The sequence below is a fragment of the Mandrillus leucophaeus genome, unplaced genomic scaffold, assembly GCF_000951045.1.
Source record: "Mandrillus leucophaeus isolate KB7577 unplaced genomic scaffold, Mleu.le_1.0 Scaffold384, whole genome shotgun sequence".
Taxonomy (NCBI): Eukaryota; Metazoa; Chordata; class Mammalia; order Primates; family Cercopithecidae; genus Mandrillus; species Mandrillus leucophaeus.
The window spans coordinates 1,747,478-1,763,156 of NW_012104076.1; the positions used below are offsets into that span (position 1 = coordinate 1,747,478).

The following is a 15,679-nucleotide window of genomic DNA, read 5'->3' on the forward strand; positions in this document are numbered from 1 at the left end:
CTTTTTTATCTATATAAAATAAAAATATTCATTTTGCAGCTTCACAGTTACCTTGTCTTTGAGTTCCATGCTTTGGGACTTTATAGATGAAACACCTTATAAAGAGCACTGTTTGACATTATAGTAAATAAACCCTCCTCATGTGTTCAAATGTGATCTGCTTTATATGAATTCTGCAGCATAGTGGTTTCTAAGTCATTCAGCAATGGATTATTTAATTACTGAAGTGGTAATATAATTTTAAAGGACTTTTAAAAAACATATTTCTAATTGGACATTTTCAAAAGTATGTCTTAAGCAGCTATATCCATTTTTTTTTGCTGTTACTTTATAATATTTAAACACCTACAAATGCCCAGTGTGCCAAATACTATATGAACTTATAAGTGCGGAAAACAAATGAGCCCATCTTCCATATCTTTCATATCACTATCTGCTTTGCCTAAGGGGCTTGGGATAGATTTCCTATAAGTAGTAAGTAAACTGGAATCTCTGGAGGAAGAAGAAAGCTGAGTAATTGTGTCCATGTAAAGTACAGATATTGGTATAACTTTTTTTCATCAGAGTTGAATAACACTATTTTTTTCTGTATTGTTTTTTGACAAGTAGTATCTATTTTGGCAAATGTAAATATTAAATTATAGAATTACTATACTGAGTTACAGTTAGATAGGCTTATAAACAATGAGTCCAATCCAGACACTTCGTGTGATAGCTAAGGAAACTTAGGCCTGAACAGGTGTTTACTCAAATCACAACCTCATCAGTAGCAGAGCTGGGAATGAATCTTGGTCTTCTGGCTTCTAGACTCAGATTTTGATTTTGAATACCAAGTGTAAGCAGTTCCAAATGTTTTATCTGGTGCTTAGTTTTGAATATAAAAAAGTCATTAAAATATTCTGAGACTTGAGTATTATAATTTCCTTTTCAGGTTTTTGAAATTAACTCTTCATCATTTGTATTATGTATTTTACTTCTTACAATGTTTATATACAGCAAATAATTTTTCTTTTTTTTTTTCCTGCAGGAGAAGCTAACCTTTCTTCACACCTTGTATCAGCACTTGGTAGCAGGCTGTGTGCTCATAAAACAACCAGAAGGCATGCTGGATAAATTCTCTTGGTCTGAGCTTTGTGCAGTCTTACAGGAGAATGTTGATGCCCTGATTGCAGACCTCAACAGGGCTAATGAGAAGGTAACTGTCCTCAGGCACCAGATACCTCTATTAAATTCAGTGACATTTGTCCACATCACAGTATCATTAAGAGGGGCTGACATTCATCTTATTTCAAAAAGAATTTGGATGTTAATAATTCAATACCATTAATTATGGCTTGTCTACAACTCAGTTTGATGCCATTGCTGTGGGCATGTAAATGTGACTGAAGTCTGTATGAAGTCTCTAAGCTCCACTTTCTGTGCAGGACATGCTAATACTACTAGCCAGTATTAGCCACAGGGACCTAATTAAAAGAAAATAAATTAATCTTACTGATGAAGCAATTCAAAGAACTTAGTCATTTACATTTATAAACCAACTCTTTATGTTAGCATAAAATAGAAACAGGATACAGTTATTCAAAAACATGATCTTAAAATTCTTTACTTAGGAAATATAAGGTGTTATTTTTAAAAGCACTTAAACATTTTAAATTATATGCTTATGATTTGCTTCTCGAAATACAACAAAGTGTGTATTAGAAAACTCGTTCCGTGCTTTAGAATGCAAAAAGTGTATTTTATAGGAGAATGTAGTAGACCTTTATGGTAGCATTACTATCTCACAACTCTAGGAAATCAGTCTCCAGCAAATATTTAAAAACCTGCTTTTGGTTATAGAAAATTACAGTGGCTTAGCAGATCAACATATACCCCCATTGAAGACACTGGTTCTGATCCTGGGTCTATTGAACGTAGTCAGTTTAGTTTCCAGGTCTTAGTTGCAATGACATTTGCTTTTAAGGAACAAGAAGAGAAAAACTGTCCTGTAAGTTAAAAAAAATTCTGTTGAAGTAATAAAACAGCATATTGACCTAATTTCAGGGTGATTTTTTTATTATTGAGCATTTTATCTTGGTCCTATTGACAAACACAACCATAGACACTGAGATGTAGGGCTAAGAAATGAGGGCATAAATTGTGAGAGGCACAGATGCTACTCATGATTGTGAATGTGTACATAATGGATTTAAAAATTGAAGATAATTAAAATGAATGTATTTTAACCCTATGAGATGGTATTATATTTTTAATAGTTTTCATTGTTTCAAAACATCCTTAATAGTCATACATTTTAGAAAATGATGATTTTCTTTCCAGTGTTTGAATATGAAACAAAAAATGGTTAGAACATTCTGCTTTATTTTATGCAAACTGCTTGCAGATTTTTAAATCTTTACTTTCTTTCCCGCTGAGATATTTGAATAGCTTGAGCCTTGGTTCCAGAAGTAACAGTATCTTTCTCAATGTCAATCAAATTAATTATAGAATAAGTAACTTCATTAGAAAGAGAAGATGAAAAATTTGCCATCTAAGTATACAAATAACACAATTTTCTGCTAATGTATGGCAGTTTACCCTGCTATTTTCTTTTTTAAAATTTATTTACATTCTATGTTAAAATTTTTATATGATCTTAAGGAATAAAATACAGTAGGACATTTTGGGTGTTTTATTAGGGGAGACGACACAAAGAAATAGCTTGTGAGCATATTTCCTTCTCTGTTGCATCTCCCCATATAGATAAGCCATCTAGAGTATATCTGTAAAAACAAGTCTGACACGATGAGAGAGCTTCAGCAGACTCAGGAAGACACCTTTACCAAAGTGGCAGAACAGATCAAAGCCCAAGAGAGCTGCTGGCACAAACAAAAGAAGGAACTAGAGCTGCAGTATTCTGAACTCCTCCTGGAGGTGCAGAAGAGGGCACAGGTATGCTACCTTTACAAAGGGCTTAAAAATGGGTTACTCAGTGTAACCATTAGGAACGTTTTTTTTTCTAGTAGCAATGCTAAATCGGTTTAAACTTCTTAAGAACTTCATAGAACTTGTTTAGATGCACATATATATGTTTAGATACACACACATATGTGTGTATGTATGGGTGTATATTAAGGATTGTCTTTCATGTAAGTTTGGAAATATATGGGTTTCTGATTAAAATATCCCAAAATGCATTGATCAGTTAATTAAATGCTAAAATTATATTTCCTTTATTTATTTTTAAAATAAAAGATTAAAGTATTTGGTAACATATTGTCAATTTTAGTGTAGGTATTCCTTTATCCAGTTTACTCCATTTGTGGAGGTTCCTATGTGAACCATCATTTAAATTTATTTGGGTTAAAATCTCTTATGCCTACTGGCATTATATAAGAACTAGTGTTATCGTTGTAGGCCATGTAGCAAAAGTAATTCACTATGAGTTGTATTATGTATTATATCTTGATTGAGAGTAGAAGTTATGGGTTGTTAACATAACCATGTATTTTTCTACACAAATTATCATCAAAATTATTTATATTGTTAACTGTTATCTTCACGTAATCAGGAATAATATGATGATAGGGTATAATTTTTTGGCATTGAATTTATTAATAGGTCACTTTTGTTCCTAAGTTAGGATACTTACAAACCAAAAGGTTGTATATTCTTCCCATGGTTGATTCAGTATTTAGCCTCTTTATTTGATCCATTCGTGCTTGGCAAGTCTAATTAAAAATAACCAAACTATATAAATATATATACATACACATATACAAATACAATTATTACTGTTGTTATCATATTAAATCGGGCCATTCTGCATCCCCAGATTTAAAGGTTCTGTATGAACTTATGCCTTTCTATATGAATTTGAATGAATCAACAAATGTACCATCTAAAAGTAGTAATTTTTTCATTGTATGCAAACTACTATATTATATGCTCTGCATTTTCTAGTATTGAAGTAAAAGACCTAAACAATTTATTTTAATTTTGTAGAGGTAGCACTGATATATAGTGACATGCACAGATCTTAAGTGTATAGTTTGATGTTTTTAAAAAGTATTTATTTGATATGTAATATTTGTACATATTTATGGGGTACATGTGATATTTTAATATATGCATAGAATGTGTAATGCTCAAGCCAGAGTAAGATATCTATCACCTTGAGCATTTATCATTTCTTTGTGTTGGGAACATTTCAAATTTTCTCTTCTTGCTATTGTGAAATATACAATATATTGTTGTTAATAAAGTCACCTTACTGTGCTTTTGAACACTAGACCTTATTCCTTCTAACTGTATAATTGTACCCTTTAACCTACCTCTCTCCATCCCTTTCCTCCCCCAACACACCCTTCCTAGACTATGGTAACTACAATTTGATGTTTTGATCAACGTAAACACCCATGTGATCATTACTCCATTTAAGACTTCAAACATTTTCATTACCCTAGAATGTTCTCGTATTCTCTCTTCCAGTCAGTTTTATGCCTCATAGGCAACTATTGTTCTGATGCCTGTCATCGTAGATTAGTTTTCACCTGTTCTTGAATTTCATGTAAGTGGAATCATTCAGTAGTCTGGTGTTTGACTAATTTCACTCAATATTAATGTTCTGAGCATAATGTCATTTATGTTGTTGTACGTATCAGTACTTCATTCTTCTTTATGGTCACATAGCATTCCATTTTATCACAGCACCCCTATTTGATGGATTGTGTGTTGATGGATATTTAGTTGTTTCTGTTTTTTAGATATTATAGATAAAATTGCCGCAAACATTATTGTACAAGTCTTTTGTCAACATATGGTTTTATTTCTCTTGGTTAATTACTGAAGTGCAGTTGCCAGGTCATAGGATATATGTGTATTTGTAAGAAACTGTCAAAAGTTTCTAAAAACAGCTTGTGCCATTTTTTATTTCCACCAGCAAAATATGTAAGTTTCCATTGTTCTACATCCTCTGCAGCACTTAGTATTGTCAGTCTTTTAAATTTTAGTCAATATAGTGGTTTTAAAATCGTGTTTCATTGTGGTTTAAAGTAACATTTTTTTGGTGATTCATGATGCTGAGCACCTTTCATATACTTATTGGCTGTTCACATATCTTCATTTGTAAAGTGTCTCTTCTACTGTTTTCTCATGTAAAAAATAGAGATATTTGTGTTTTTATTACTGATTTCTAAGCATTCTTTATATATTCTGGATGCATATCCTTTGTCATGTATATGCATCGCAATATTTTCTCTGAATCTCATGCTTCCCTTTTCAGTTGTTTCTTTTGATGATCATATAAGTTTTAAAATTGTGATGAAGTCCAACTTATAAATCTGTTTCTCTTTTGGCTATTTATTTATATATGTGAAATGATTTTTCCTTACCTCAAGGTTGGGAAGATAATCTCTTGTTTCTTCTAGAAGTTTCATAGTTTTAGCTTTTACGTCTAAGTTTGTGATTCTTTTCAAATTAATTTTTGTGTGTGATGTTAGGTAGAGTTTCATTTTTTCCCCCTTCATTTATTGTTCCCACATCACTTGTTCAGCACTTTCCTAGCTGAATAGCCTTGGTACCTTTGTGAAAAAACAGTTGGCCGTACTTAGAAACCACAGACTTGTCCATCTATATAGTTTTGCCCTCTCCAGAATGTCATATAAATGGAATCATACAGTATATAGCCTTTTGGGTCTGGTTACTTTTACTTAGCAAAATATATTTGAGATTCAGTCACACTGTTGCATGTATCAGTAGTGCGTTCCTTTTTACTGCTTAATAATGTCCCATTGTATGGCTGTAAAATTTTATCCAAATACTTGCTGATGGGCCTTTGGATTGCCTTTTTTTTTCTTTTTTTTTTTTTGGTAATTATAAGTAAAGATGCTTTAAACATCCATGAAAAGGTTTTTGTGTGATCATAAATTTTCATTTATCTTGGGTAAATACTTACGAGTTTGATTTCCAGATTATATGGTAAGTGTATATTTATATGGTTATATGGTAAGTATAACTTAAGCAACTATTAAATTGTTTTTCAAAGTGACTGTATCATTTTGCATTCTCACTAGCAATGTAAGAGATTTCCAGTTGCTCTGCACCTGTGCCAGTGTATGGCTTCATCGTTTTTTTCTTTTGAATTGTATCCATTATAATAAGTGTGTAGTGCCATGGCATTGTGATTTCTATTTACATTTTCCCTACTGCCTAGTAAATTAATCATTTATTTATATGTTTATTTGCTATTTGTATATCTTTTCTGGTGAATTATCTTTTCAGATATTTTGCTCAGTTTTTAATTGGATTGTGTGTTTTTTTATCGTCAAAGTTTGAGAGTTATTTACATATCGCATGTTCAAGTCATTTGTCAGATATGTGATTTGTAAATATTTTCTACTGTTTTGTTAGCAGTACTTTTGCAAAGCAAATGTTTCAAATTTTGATGACCCACTTATCAGTTTTTTTTATGGATTATACTTTTGATGTTACATGTAGGAACTCTTTGACTAAGATTATAGGCACCAAGATTTTCTCCATTTTTTTTTTCTATATGTTTTATAGTTTTAGGTTTTACATCTAGGTCTATGATCAATTTTGAGTTAGTTTCTGTAAAGGTTTGAGGTATGGATTAAGGTCAGTTTTTTTTTTTCATATTCATGTCCATTCCAGTACCATTTATTGAAATCACTGTCCTTTACTGAATTGCCGTTGCACTTTTATCAAAAATCAGTTCACGTTTGTGTCAATCTACCTCTAGACTTTCTTGTCTATTCCAGTTATTTATGTGTCTAATTCTTTTTTTTTCAATACTATACTGATTTAATCACTCTAACCTTTTACTAAGTCTTAAAATCAGGTAGTGTGAGTCTTCCAACTTCTTTTTTCATCAGTGTCCTGAACTGTTTGAAATCTACAAGAAGGCATAGCAATTCACTTTTTTCTCTTTTCAAAAATAAAATAAAATAAAATAAAATAAATTGGCGTATATTCTGTATTGTTTACCTACATATTTGCATTTTTATCAAATATAATTGAATATACTGCAGCAATTTATTTTGGTATTGTATTTGATAAGCTGTTATTATAATACATATGATAGGACCTGTAAATTTTATTTTAGGAAATTTTATGATTCTATATTTTTTACCCCCAAGAGTGCAATGCAAATAAAAAAATTTCATTTTACATTACTTAATACATTTTCAAAAATTACGTCGATAAGGACACGAGGGGGAAAATATCCCCGGTTGTTATATAGGATTGTGAGTTATAGAGGATGTTTGGTGTCATGAGCATAACCCTCAGTACGTTCCATCTGCTGGGAAATAAATAACTTATTCTTAGAGTCTTATGTTTAATGTTTGGCCATTGTAAAGAAGTGATTAGTAAAAGACACTACATTAAAGTAAAAAACAATATTTGGATTTGATTGATTTTTGTATGAAAAAATGTAAAAGATATTAGAAAAGTAATGTTTGTAAGAATCTAATATTTCTAAGACTTTTTTAATGTCTAAGCTTTAAAACAATTAGTGTAAATGCTACTAGAAAAATGAAATTTGCAGAGAATGTAGCCTGATTTTACTATCACAGCATGTTTTTAGTATTGGGTAAAGTTTGCTAGCCACATGTTGGGTAGTTCTTGAATTTAAATACGTTGGAGCCATCATGTAAATATATCTCAAGTGTCTATGCCTACTAAAGTATCTGGGCCCAGTGCCACATACCATTCCATTTACTAACTTTGCTTTTGTAATCTTAGTATTTATGTTCTTGTTTCTTTTCTGTTTGAAAAAGATAGTTATTGGAACAAGAACTTCCTTTCTAGAAGTAAAGTTTTTTTACTGTCAAGTAAGAGTTACCCTTGATGTAATGTTTATTGTAAACACTTTAGATTTATTTGACATTTTAGTAAAAATCAAGTGAGTTTAGAATGGAGAACAAAACTCAGGGAAATTTAAGTTCGTCATGCTATGTTGCATTTTATTCCTCTTTTACCATGGTATTGAGAGTGTATTTGGCAAGAAACCCAGGTGAGTCATAAAGTGTTAGTAGGTGTTGAAACTTTTTCTTCATAATTGAACTCCAAGAATATTCAGAGATAAAGTGGAGCTTATTGATATTGTTGGAGGTGATAATTCCTGAAGGTATACATGCCAGCCTGCAATGATTCAGAGAGTTAGATATAATCACGTGTACACTATGTTCTGATAGACTGTGAGTCCACGGGAATGGATACCTCTAATGAAATTTTGAAAGATACTTCTGACTACTTTTCAAATAATTGCTTTAGAAATTGTTTTTGCTAATTACAATATTAGCAGTTGAATTTGCTTGGTGCTTGATGTAATTTTCAATGCTTTTGCATATTTTGCACGTCTTTTCTTTTTCTTTTTTTTTTTTTTTGAAATGGAGTCTTGCCCGGTGACCCAGGCTGGAGTGCAGTGGCATTGATCTCGGCTCACTGCAACTTCCGCCTCCTGGATTCAGACGATTCTCCTGCCTCAGCCTCCTGAGTAGCTGGGATTACAGGCGCCCACCACCATGCCCAGCTAATTTTTGTATTTTCAGTACAGACGGGGTTTCACCATGTTGGGCAGGATGGTCTCGATCTCCTGACCTTGTGATCCTCCCGCTTTGGCCTCCCAAAGTGCTGGGATTACAGGCATGAGCCACCGCACCCAGCCGCATGTCTTTTCTTATGTAAGCCCCACCACAGGCATATGAGATAGGTCATTTAAGTATCATTTCTATTTTACAAGCGAGGAATCTAAGGTTCAGACAACTGATACTACTTACTTGTGTGGTAAGGAAGTTCTAGGGACAGGATGAGAATAAACATAACCGTATGTAAAATGTCTAGCCCATTGCTTGGCATTTAGAAATTACAAAGTGAATGTTATGGACTGTTTTAGTACCTTATTACCATCCTTATCTTCCAGTCCCTTTTGCATTATATTCTAATACTGCTTCTTTTAGAAAGATAATGCTATTTTTATATATAAAGCAGTATCTGTAAATAGGTGTAATGACATCTCAGTGTCATATTTATGGAACTCATATTCCTTTGTTTTTTTTTTCTTTTTTTTTAAAGCTAGTATCTCACTACATTGCCCAGGCTAGAGGGCAGTCATGCGATCATAGCTCACTACAGCCTTAACCTCCCAGGCTTAAGAGATCCCCCACCTCAGCTTCCCGAGTAGTTGGGACTACAGGGCACGCCTCCATGCTCTGCTAATTTTTGTATTTTTTTAGTAGAGATGGGGTTTCGCCCTGTTGTCCAGGCTGGCCTTGAACTCCTGGGCTCAAGCAATACACCTGCTTTGACTTCCCAAAGTGTTGGGATTACAGATGTGAGCCACGGTGCCCGGCTCATATTTCTTTTTCTTTCTTTCTTCCTTTTTTTTTTTTTTTGAAACAGGGTCTCACTCTGTCACCGAGGTGGAGTGCAGTGCTGCAGTCTCGACTCACTGCAGCCTTGACCTCCTGGGCTCAGGTGATCTTACCACTTCAGCCTCCTGAGTAGCTGGGACTATAGGCATGCACTACCACACCTGGCTAATTTTTTGTATTTTTTTTTGTAGAGATGGGGTTTTGCCATGTTTTCCCAAGCCATCTGCCTGTTTTGGCCTCTGGGAGTGCTGGGATTAGAGGCGTGAGCTACCGTGCCTGGCTGGAACTCACTTTTTAAAGTGATTCTAGATTAACTAGTGTTTAAACATGATAATGTAAGAAAAGTCTAAATAGTGCTACATTGTCAGCCACCCACAAATGGTAGTTCTCTTAATTTGTATTTCTCAGAGTTTTTTTCCTGAGAAACTGAAGTTTTAATACACTATATCATAAAATTGCTACTGTAGATAAGAATATCAAGATAATTTTTACATAATTTAATTAATATTAATAAAAAACTATGTTATATACCAAATATATAGTACACTGTGTTTCATGCTGTGGTAGTAACAAAGAGGTATACTATATAGTTTTTTTCTCAAAAGCGTAACGTATAATTGGGGAGATACATGAAAAAGTAAATAATACAAGGTTTATCATAGGCTGTACATAATTAGTTGCCAAAAGAATGCTATAAATTTAGAAGAGGAGATGGTCAAAGTTTGAGGAGGCTTAGTAGAGGAGACTGGAGCCAACCTGGGCCCTGTTGCCAGGATCTGAAAGCACAGAAAGAAGGGAGATACGGGACACATCAGAATTTAGAGATAATATTGTTAATTTTCCAGACAGTCAGAGGTAATATCTCTTAACAATAAGCAATCCATACATCTTGCCTGTATTGACACATTTATTCCCAGTCTTCCGATAAAAAGAACTCTGTTCTTTTGAGGGTATGGTTTATCCAAAGGGTATTTTATAATTTACAGTGCTTTAGAAACAAAACAGTAAACACAGGCACATACCATTTTTGGCACATATTTTTGTTGTGTTAAATTTACGTAATGAAGATAGTGTTTTAAAATTAAATAAATAACCATTATGGGGCTTGAGAATGTGTGTGTGTATATGAAGACTAGATAATAGAATTGCTAGATCATATGATAATTCTGTGTTTAACTTTTTGAGGAACTGCCAAACTGTTTTTGAAAATGGCTGCACTATTTTACAATCCCATCAGCAATGTCTGAGAGTTTCAGTTTCCTACAGAGTATTCTTATTTTTAAACAGAGAAACATTTCCATAATAGAGAAAGCAGGTGAATTTATGTTTGTTATATTTTAAAATATTACCATAACTTAAAAAGGCAAGATATGAAACTTACAAAAATAAGACACTTTAAATGAAGTCCTTTGATGTCTATATGTCATTGAATGTCCAGTTTGCAATTTGCCCTTTTGCCAACATAAAGAGCAAGAACGCAGCGAGCAAGAGTGATACAAAAGAATTTTACTCCCTAGGGAAGTGTCTAATTTCTGGCCCAGAGTCTCAGAGTTCACAGAGTGCTGTAAGCCAGTAAGGCATCCCTCAAAGCTCATGTATTTCAGGAAGTAAGTCCGTGATTCATTAAGGAAAAAAGCTGTCCTTTCTCCCCATTATGGATGTACTTTGAATTTATTAGGGAGTAAAGGAAAACTGGTGAAATTATGTAGTATTTTTGTTATGCTATTGAATTTTGTGTAAAAGATATGCATTCTATATTTTTAGTTTTTTTCCTTCAGGATTGGAATGTTTTTGTGGGGGAATTTGAGAATATTATTTTTTGAAATTAGACACACTGAGGAGCAGGTTATTTCAGTACTAGGAATGCTTTTGTCCCATGTGAAAGCGATGTTCCTTCTGTTTGTTTTAAAAATACTGGCTTTTAATCTCCTTGGGTGGAAAACATTAGATTTTTTTTTAAAGGCAAATTTGCTCTATAGCTGTTTCCACCCTTACAATCAAACAGGCTTTGTTCTTCAAGAATAATTCACAGTAAATAATGCAATACCTCTGAAAGTAGTTCCCTATGGAAAGTCAGAATTAATTTAAACCAGAATTCTGACATGTAGATAAGTTCCAAATTACATTTGGAAATTTTGTTTTTTAAATTATATTTTTCTTTTTTCTAATCCTTTACATTGTAAAGCTTTTTTCATTAATTGGGCATTTATTCCGTGTCTATTATGGGCAAAACACTGTGCTAAGCAAAGTCAGGTATGATTTTATAAAGGGTTATTTAATTCCTTCAATATTTATTAAATATCTATAGGGTATAGAGCACTGTGACAGACACTATAGTAAATAATTCCTAACCTCTAGGAACTAGCAGTCTTGTATTTGAGGGAGAGTAGATATACACACATGAAAAAATAAGTAGTGTAGAAGTTAAATGCCTGAGTGACTTAAGTTCTCTGAACTTAAGTTCAGAGAAGGTCAAGATTAGTGTGAAGGAAAATGATAGTAAAATGAGTCATAGAATAGACAGAACCTGAAATGGGCTCTGAAGATTGTTAGTATTCGAATAGTGTTAGGGGAGATGGAAGGCAAAGGACCCGGGGGTTCTACAGAACATGTTAAATTATGAAAAGTGGTGGTGAGGCTAATACCTGTATACTAAGGGAACAGATCATCCTCTCCTTGATCATCAGGTTGAGGACAGTGGGAGAAGGGGAAGACATGTGGAGATGTTGGTACCTGAGGGGAGAACCTTGGTTCAGTAAAGACAAAAAAGTTAGTAAGAGAATTAGATAAACCTAGCTGAAGGAGTTTGGGCAAATTGTGTAACTTCTCTTAACCTCAATTTTATTATCAGTAAAACTGTGCCAACCTCATAGTTTAGTATAAGGATTAGAAAGAATATATGTAAAGCATTTAGAACAATGCCTGCAATATGAATAAGCACTATAATATTCAAACTATTCCCATTAAAATAGAGAAATAATAGGCCTCACAGTATCCACTGAGATTTGGGTTCTAGTAGGAGTGAACTGGAAACTTTGAAATCAAATTATTTATATAATACCAATGTTTTTTTTTTTTTTTTTTTTTTTTTTTTGATAGCAAGTCTTGCTCTGTTGCCCAGACTGGAGTGCAGTGGCTCGATCTTGGCTCACTGCAGCCTCCGCCTCCCAGACTGAAGTGATTCTCCTGCCTCAGCCTCCTGAGTAACTGGGATTACAGGCACGTTCCACCACACCTGGCTAATTTTTTGTATTTTTAGTAGAGACAGGGTTTCACCATGTTAGCCAGGATGGTCTTGATCTCCTGATCTCGTGATCCACCTGCCTCGGCCTCCCAAAGTGCTGGGATTACAGGTGTGAGCCACTGTGCCTGGCCCTCCAATGTGTATTTTTTAATCTGTTAATTGATCTTTTCTTTTTATGCATCTGAATTTTTAGTTTTAGCAATCCTATCTTTATACCAAGATTAAGTAATTTGCCTGCATTTTCTTCTAATATTTCTGTGGTTTCATTTTTTTTTACGTATAGATTTATGGTCTATTTGAAATTTACTTTTGTATAAAATGTCAGGTGTAGATCAACTTTTATATTTTTTTCCAAAAGGCCATCTAGTTATTTCACCACCATTTAGTCTGTCTTTTTCCCACTGCTTTGAATTGCTACCTTTATCACTGAAGTTTTTTTTGTGCCTAGATCTGTTTCTAGCTGTTTATTCTGTTCCATTGGTCTTTTGTTTTAATGTACAAATAACATGATTTTTAAATTAGAGGTTTTTTTGTTTGTTTGTTTGTTTGTTTGTTTGTTGAGACAGAGTCTTGCTTTGTCATCCAAGCTAGAGTGCAGTGGCGCGATCTTGGGTTGTTGCAACCTCTGCTTTTCAGGTTCATGCAGTTCTCCTGCCTCAGCCTCCCAAGTAGCGAGGATTACAGGCCTGTGCCACCGTGCCTGGCTAATGGTTTTTTTGCATTTTTAGTAGTGACAGGGTTTCACCGTATCGGCCAGGTTGGTCTCAAACTCCTGATCTCAGGTGATCCACCTGCCTTGGCCTCCCAAAGTGTTGGGATTACAGGGGTGAGCCACCGTGCCCAGCCTTAATTAGAGGTTTTGTTGGTGTTTCAATATGTGGTGGGGCTGTTCCCCTCTCATTCCTCTTCTTTTTCAGGGTTAAACTCAACTTGCCTAGCTCCAGAAAAAAACTGCTTTGTTTTTTAGTGGAATTGCACTATGTTTATCAATTTACTTAGGAATAATTGAATCTTTGTGATGAGTTAGGCTGTTGAAGTTTGAAGTATTATTTTGTGTCTTTCAGCTGTATTTAAAACTTTTCCTCATATAGATTTTTTACATTTCAGGCTAAATTGATTCCTAAATTATTCTATCTTTTTTATTATGGAATTCTAAATGGAGTTTTCTCTTCCGTTACCTTCTTTTTTGTTTATCTGTATATATTAAGGATATTGATATTTTAAATTGTGGTAAAATATACATGACATGTAATTTACCATTTTGATCCTTTTAAAGTATATAGTTCAGTGGCATTAAGTATGTTCACAGTATTGCACAACCATCACCACTATTTAGCTCCTGAACTTTTCATCACTCCGAACAGAAACCCTGAACCCGTTAAGCAGTCACTCCTTGTTCCTTCTTCTCCTCAGCCCCTGGTGACCAAAAATGTGTTTTCTGTGTCTACAAATTTTCCTAGTCTGTGTATTTTATATAAATGGAGTCATACAAATGTGGCCTTTTGTGTCTGGTTTCTTTCTTTTAGCATAATTTTTCAATTTATGTTGTACCATGTATTAGTTCTCCATTCCTTTTTAAGGCTGAATAATATTCTGTTGTGTGGATATACCACATTTTGTTGATTCATTCATCCCCGGTTAGGCATTTCTGTTTTTTTCCTACCTTTTGGCTATTGTGAATAATGTTGCTGTGAACAAAAAGCTGTTGATTTTTTTGTGTGTTAATTTCATATATTTTAACCTTAGTGACTTTTTTTTTGTTTGAATTCTGTCATTGGATCTTTTGGTATTTCTAGATTTATGATCACATGTTCTATAAGTAGAGATAGTTTTACTTCTTCTTTGCCAGTTCTTATGTCTCTACTTGCTTTTTGTTGCCTAGTTGCACTGGCTAATAACACACCAAATACAATGTTAAATACTACTGGAGATAGTGGGTATTCTTGCCTTGTTCCGGAACTTGGTAAGAATGCTTTAGGTTTTTCTCCATTATTAAGATACTGACTTTAGGATACAGTGTCTCTATCTCTACCTGTATCTACACGCACAATTTTTCTTGTAATTTTGTGTGTAATTTTTGTTGAAAACACTTCTGCCTGAGACACTGAGGTTCACTTTTATTTTCATTTACCCAAGTATTGCTAGTTTGCCTCTTACATTTTCTAGGTTTTCTGTAACTTTCTTTTTTTCCTCTAATTGAACAGATGAAATTGATTTTGAAGAGAATATGGAATTAACCTTTGTGATTTTCATTTGTTCCCCTCATCCTACTCCCAACTGCTGCAACTCTACTGCTACCCCTGGCCATCTTTATTATGTTTCTAATTCTCACATCCCTTTACTAACAATAGGACAGTTCCAGGATTTTATGGCTTCTCATACCTCTCCAGATAAAGTTAAGTTTCTTAGTGTAGCACATTAGGTACTCAGTCCTCTGTTACCTGTGTACTTTCCAAATTTCCATCATTTCTCTCAGTTCTTCAGGCATTCTGAATTATTTCCATCCTTAGAGCATACTATGCTATTTTCTGGCTCTTCCTTTTCCACATGCGAGTCTTCCTGCTTTAATCTAGCTACAAGTCAAGTGTCAAGTTTTATTTTTCCTTAAAGTGTGCCTGCTTTAAGAGGGTTGTCGCACATCCTCTTGCAAGCAGTCTGCATAGCTACTGCCTCTCAGAGTTTCTTGCTCCTTTTAGCACTCCCTGTGGGACACCACTTGCTTTACTAGTGGTCTTTGTGTGGAGTTCTGGGACATAGTCCCATTGATAGAATATGGCTGCCAAAGTTTGTTTTAGTGCCCTTTTGTATTCCTCTGGCAACCTGGAATGTCTCTATCATAGCATTATACCACACTAGCTGATTTACTTGTCCCTTTTCCGAGTACGTGTAATTTAGTAACTAATCAATGCAATTTTTTTTTTTTGTTTTGTTTTTATGGAGACAGGGTCTTGCACTGTCACCTAGGTTGGTCTCAAATTCCTGGACTAAAGAGATCCTCCCACCTTCACCCGCTTGAGTAGCAAGAACTATACACATACCACTGCACTTGGCTGATATTTTT

General features: G+C 34.0%; 1 protein-coding gene across 2 annotated transcripts in view; it reads left to right on the top strand.

Moving 5' to 3' along the window:
- CCDC171 (coiled-coil domain containing 171) overlaps window positions 1-15,679 on the top strand; it is a 425,369-nt gene that overhangs the window by 175,514 nt on the left and 234,176 nt on the right. For both annotated transcript variants that reach the window (XM_011990859.1, XM_011990858.1), the window contains 2 exons: window positions 1,028-1,195; window positions 2,743-2,931. In XM_011990859.1, coding sequence (XP_011846249.1) covers window positions 1,028-1,195; window positions 2,743-2,931 — 357 coding nt within the window. The remainder of the gene's footprint in view (window positions 1-1,027; window positions 1,196-2,742; window positions 2,932-15,679) is intronic.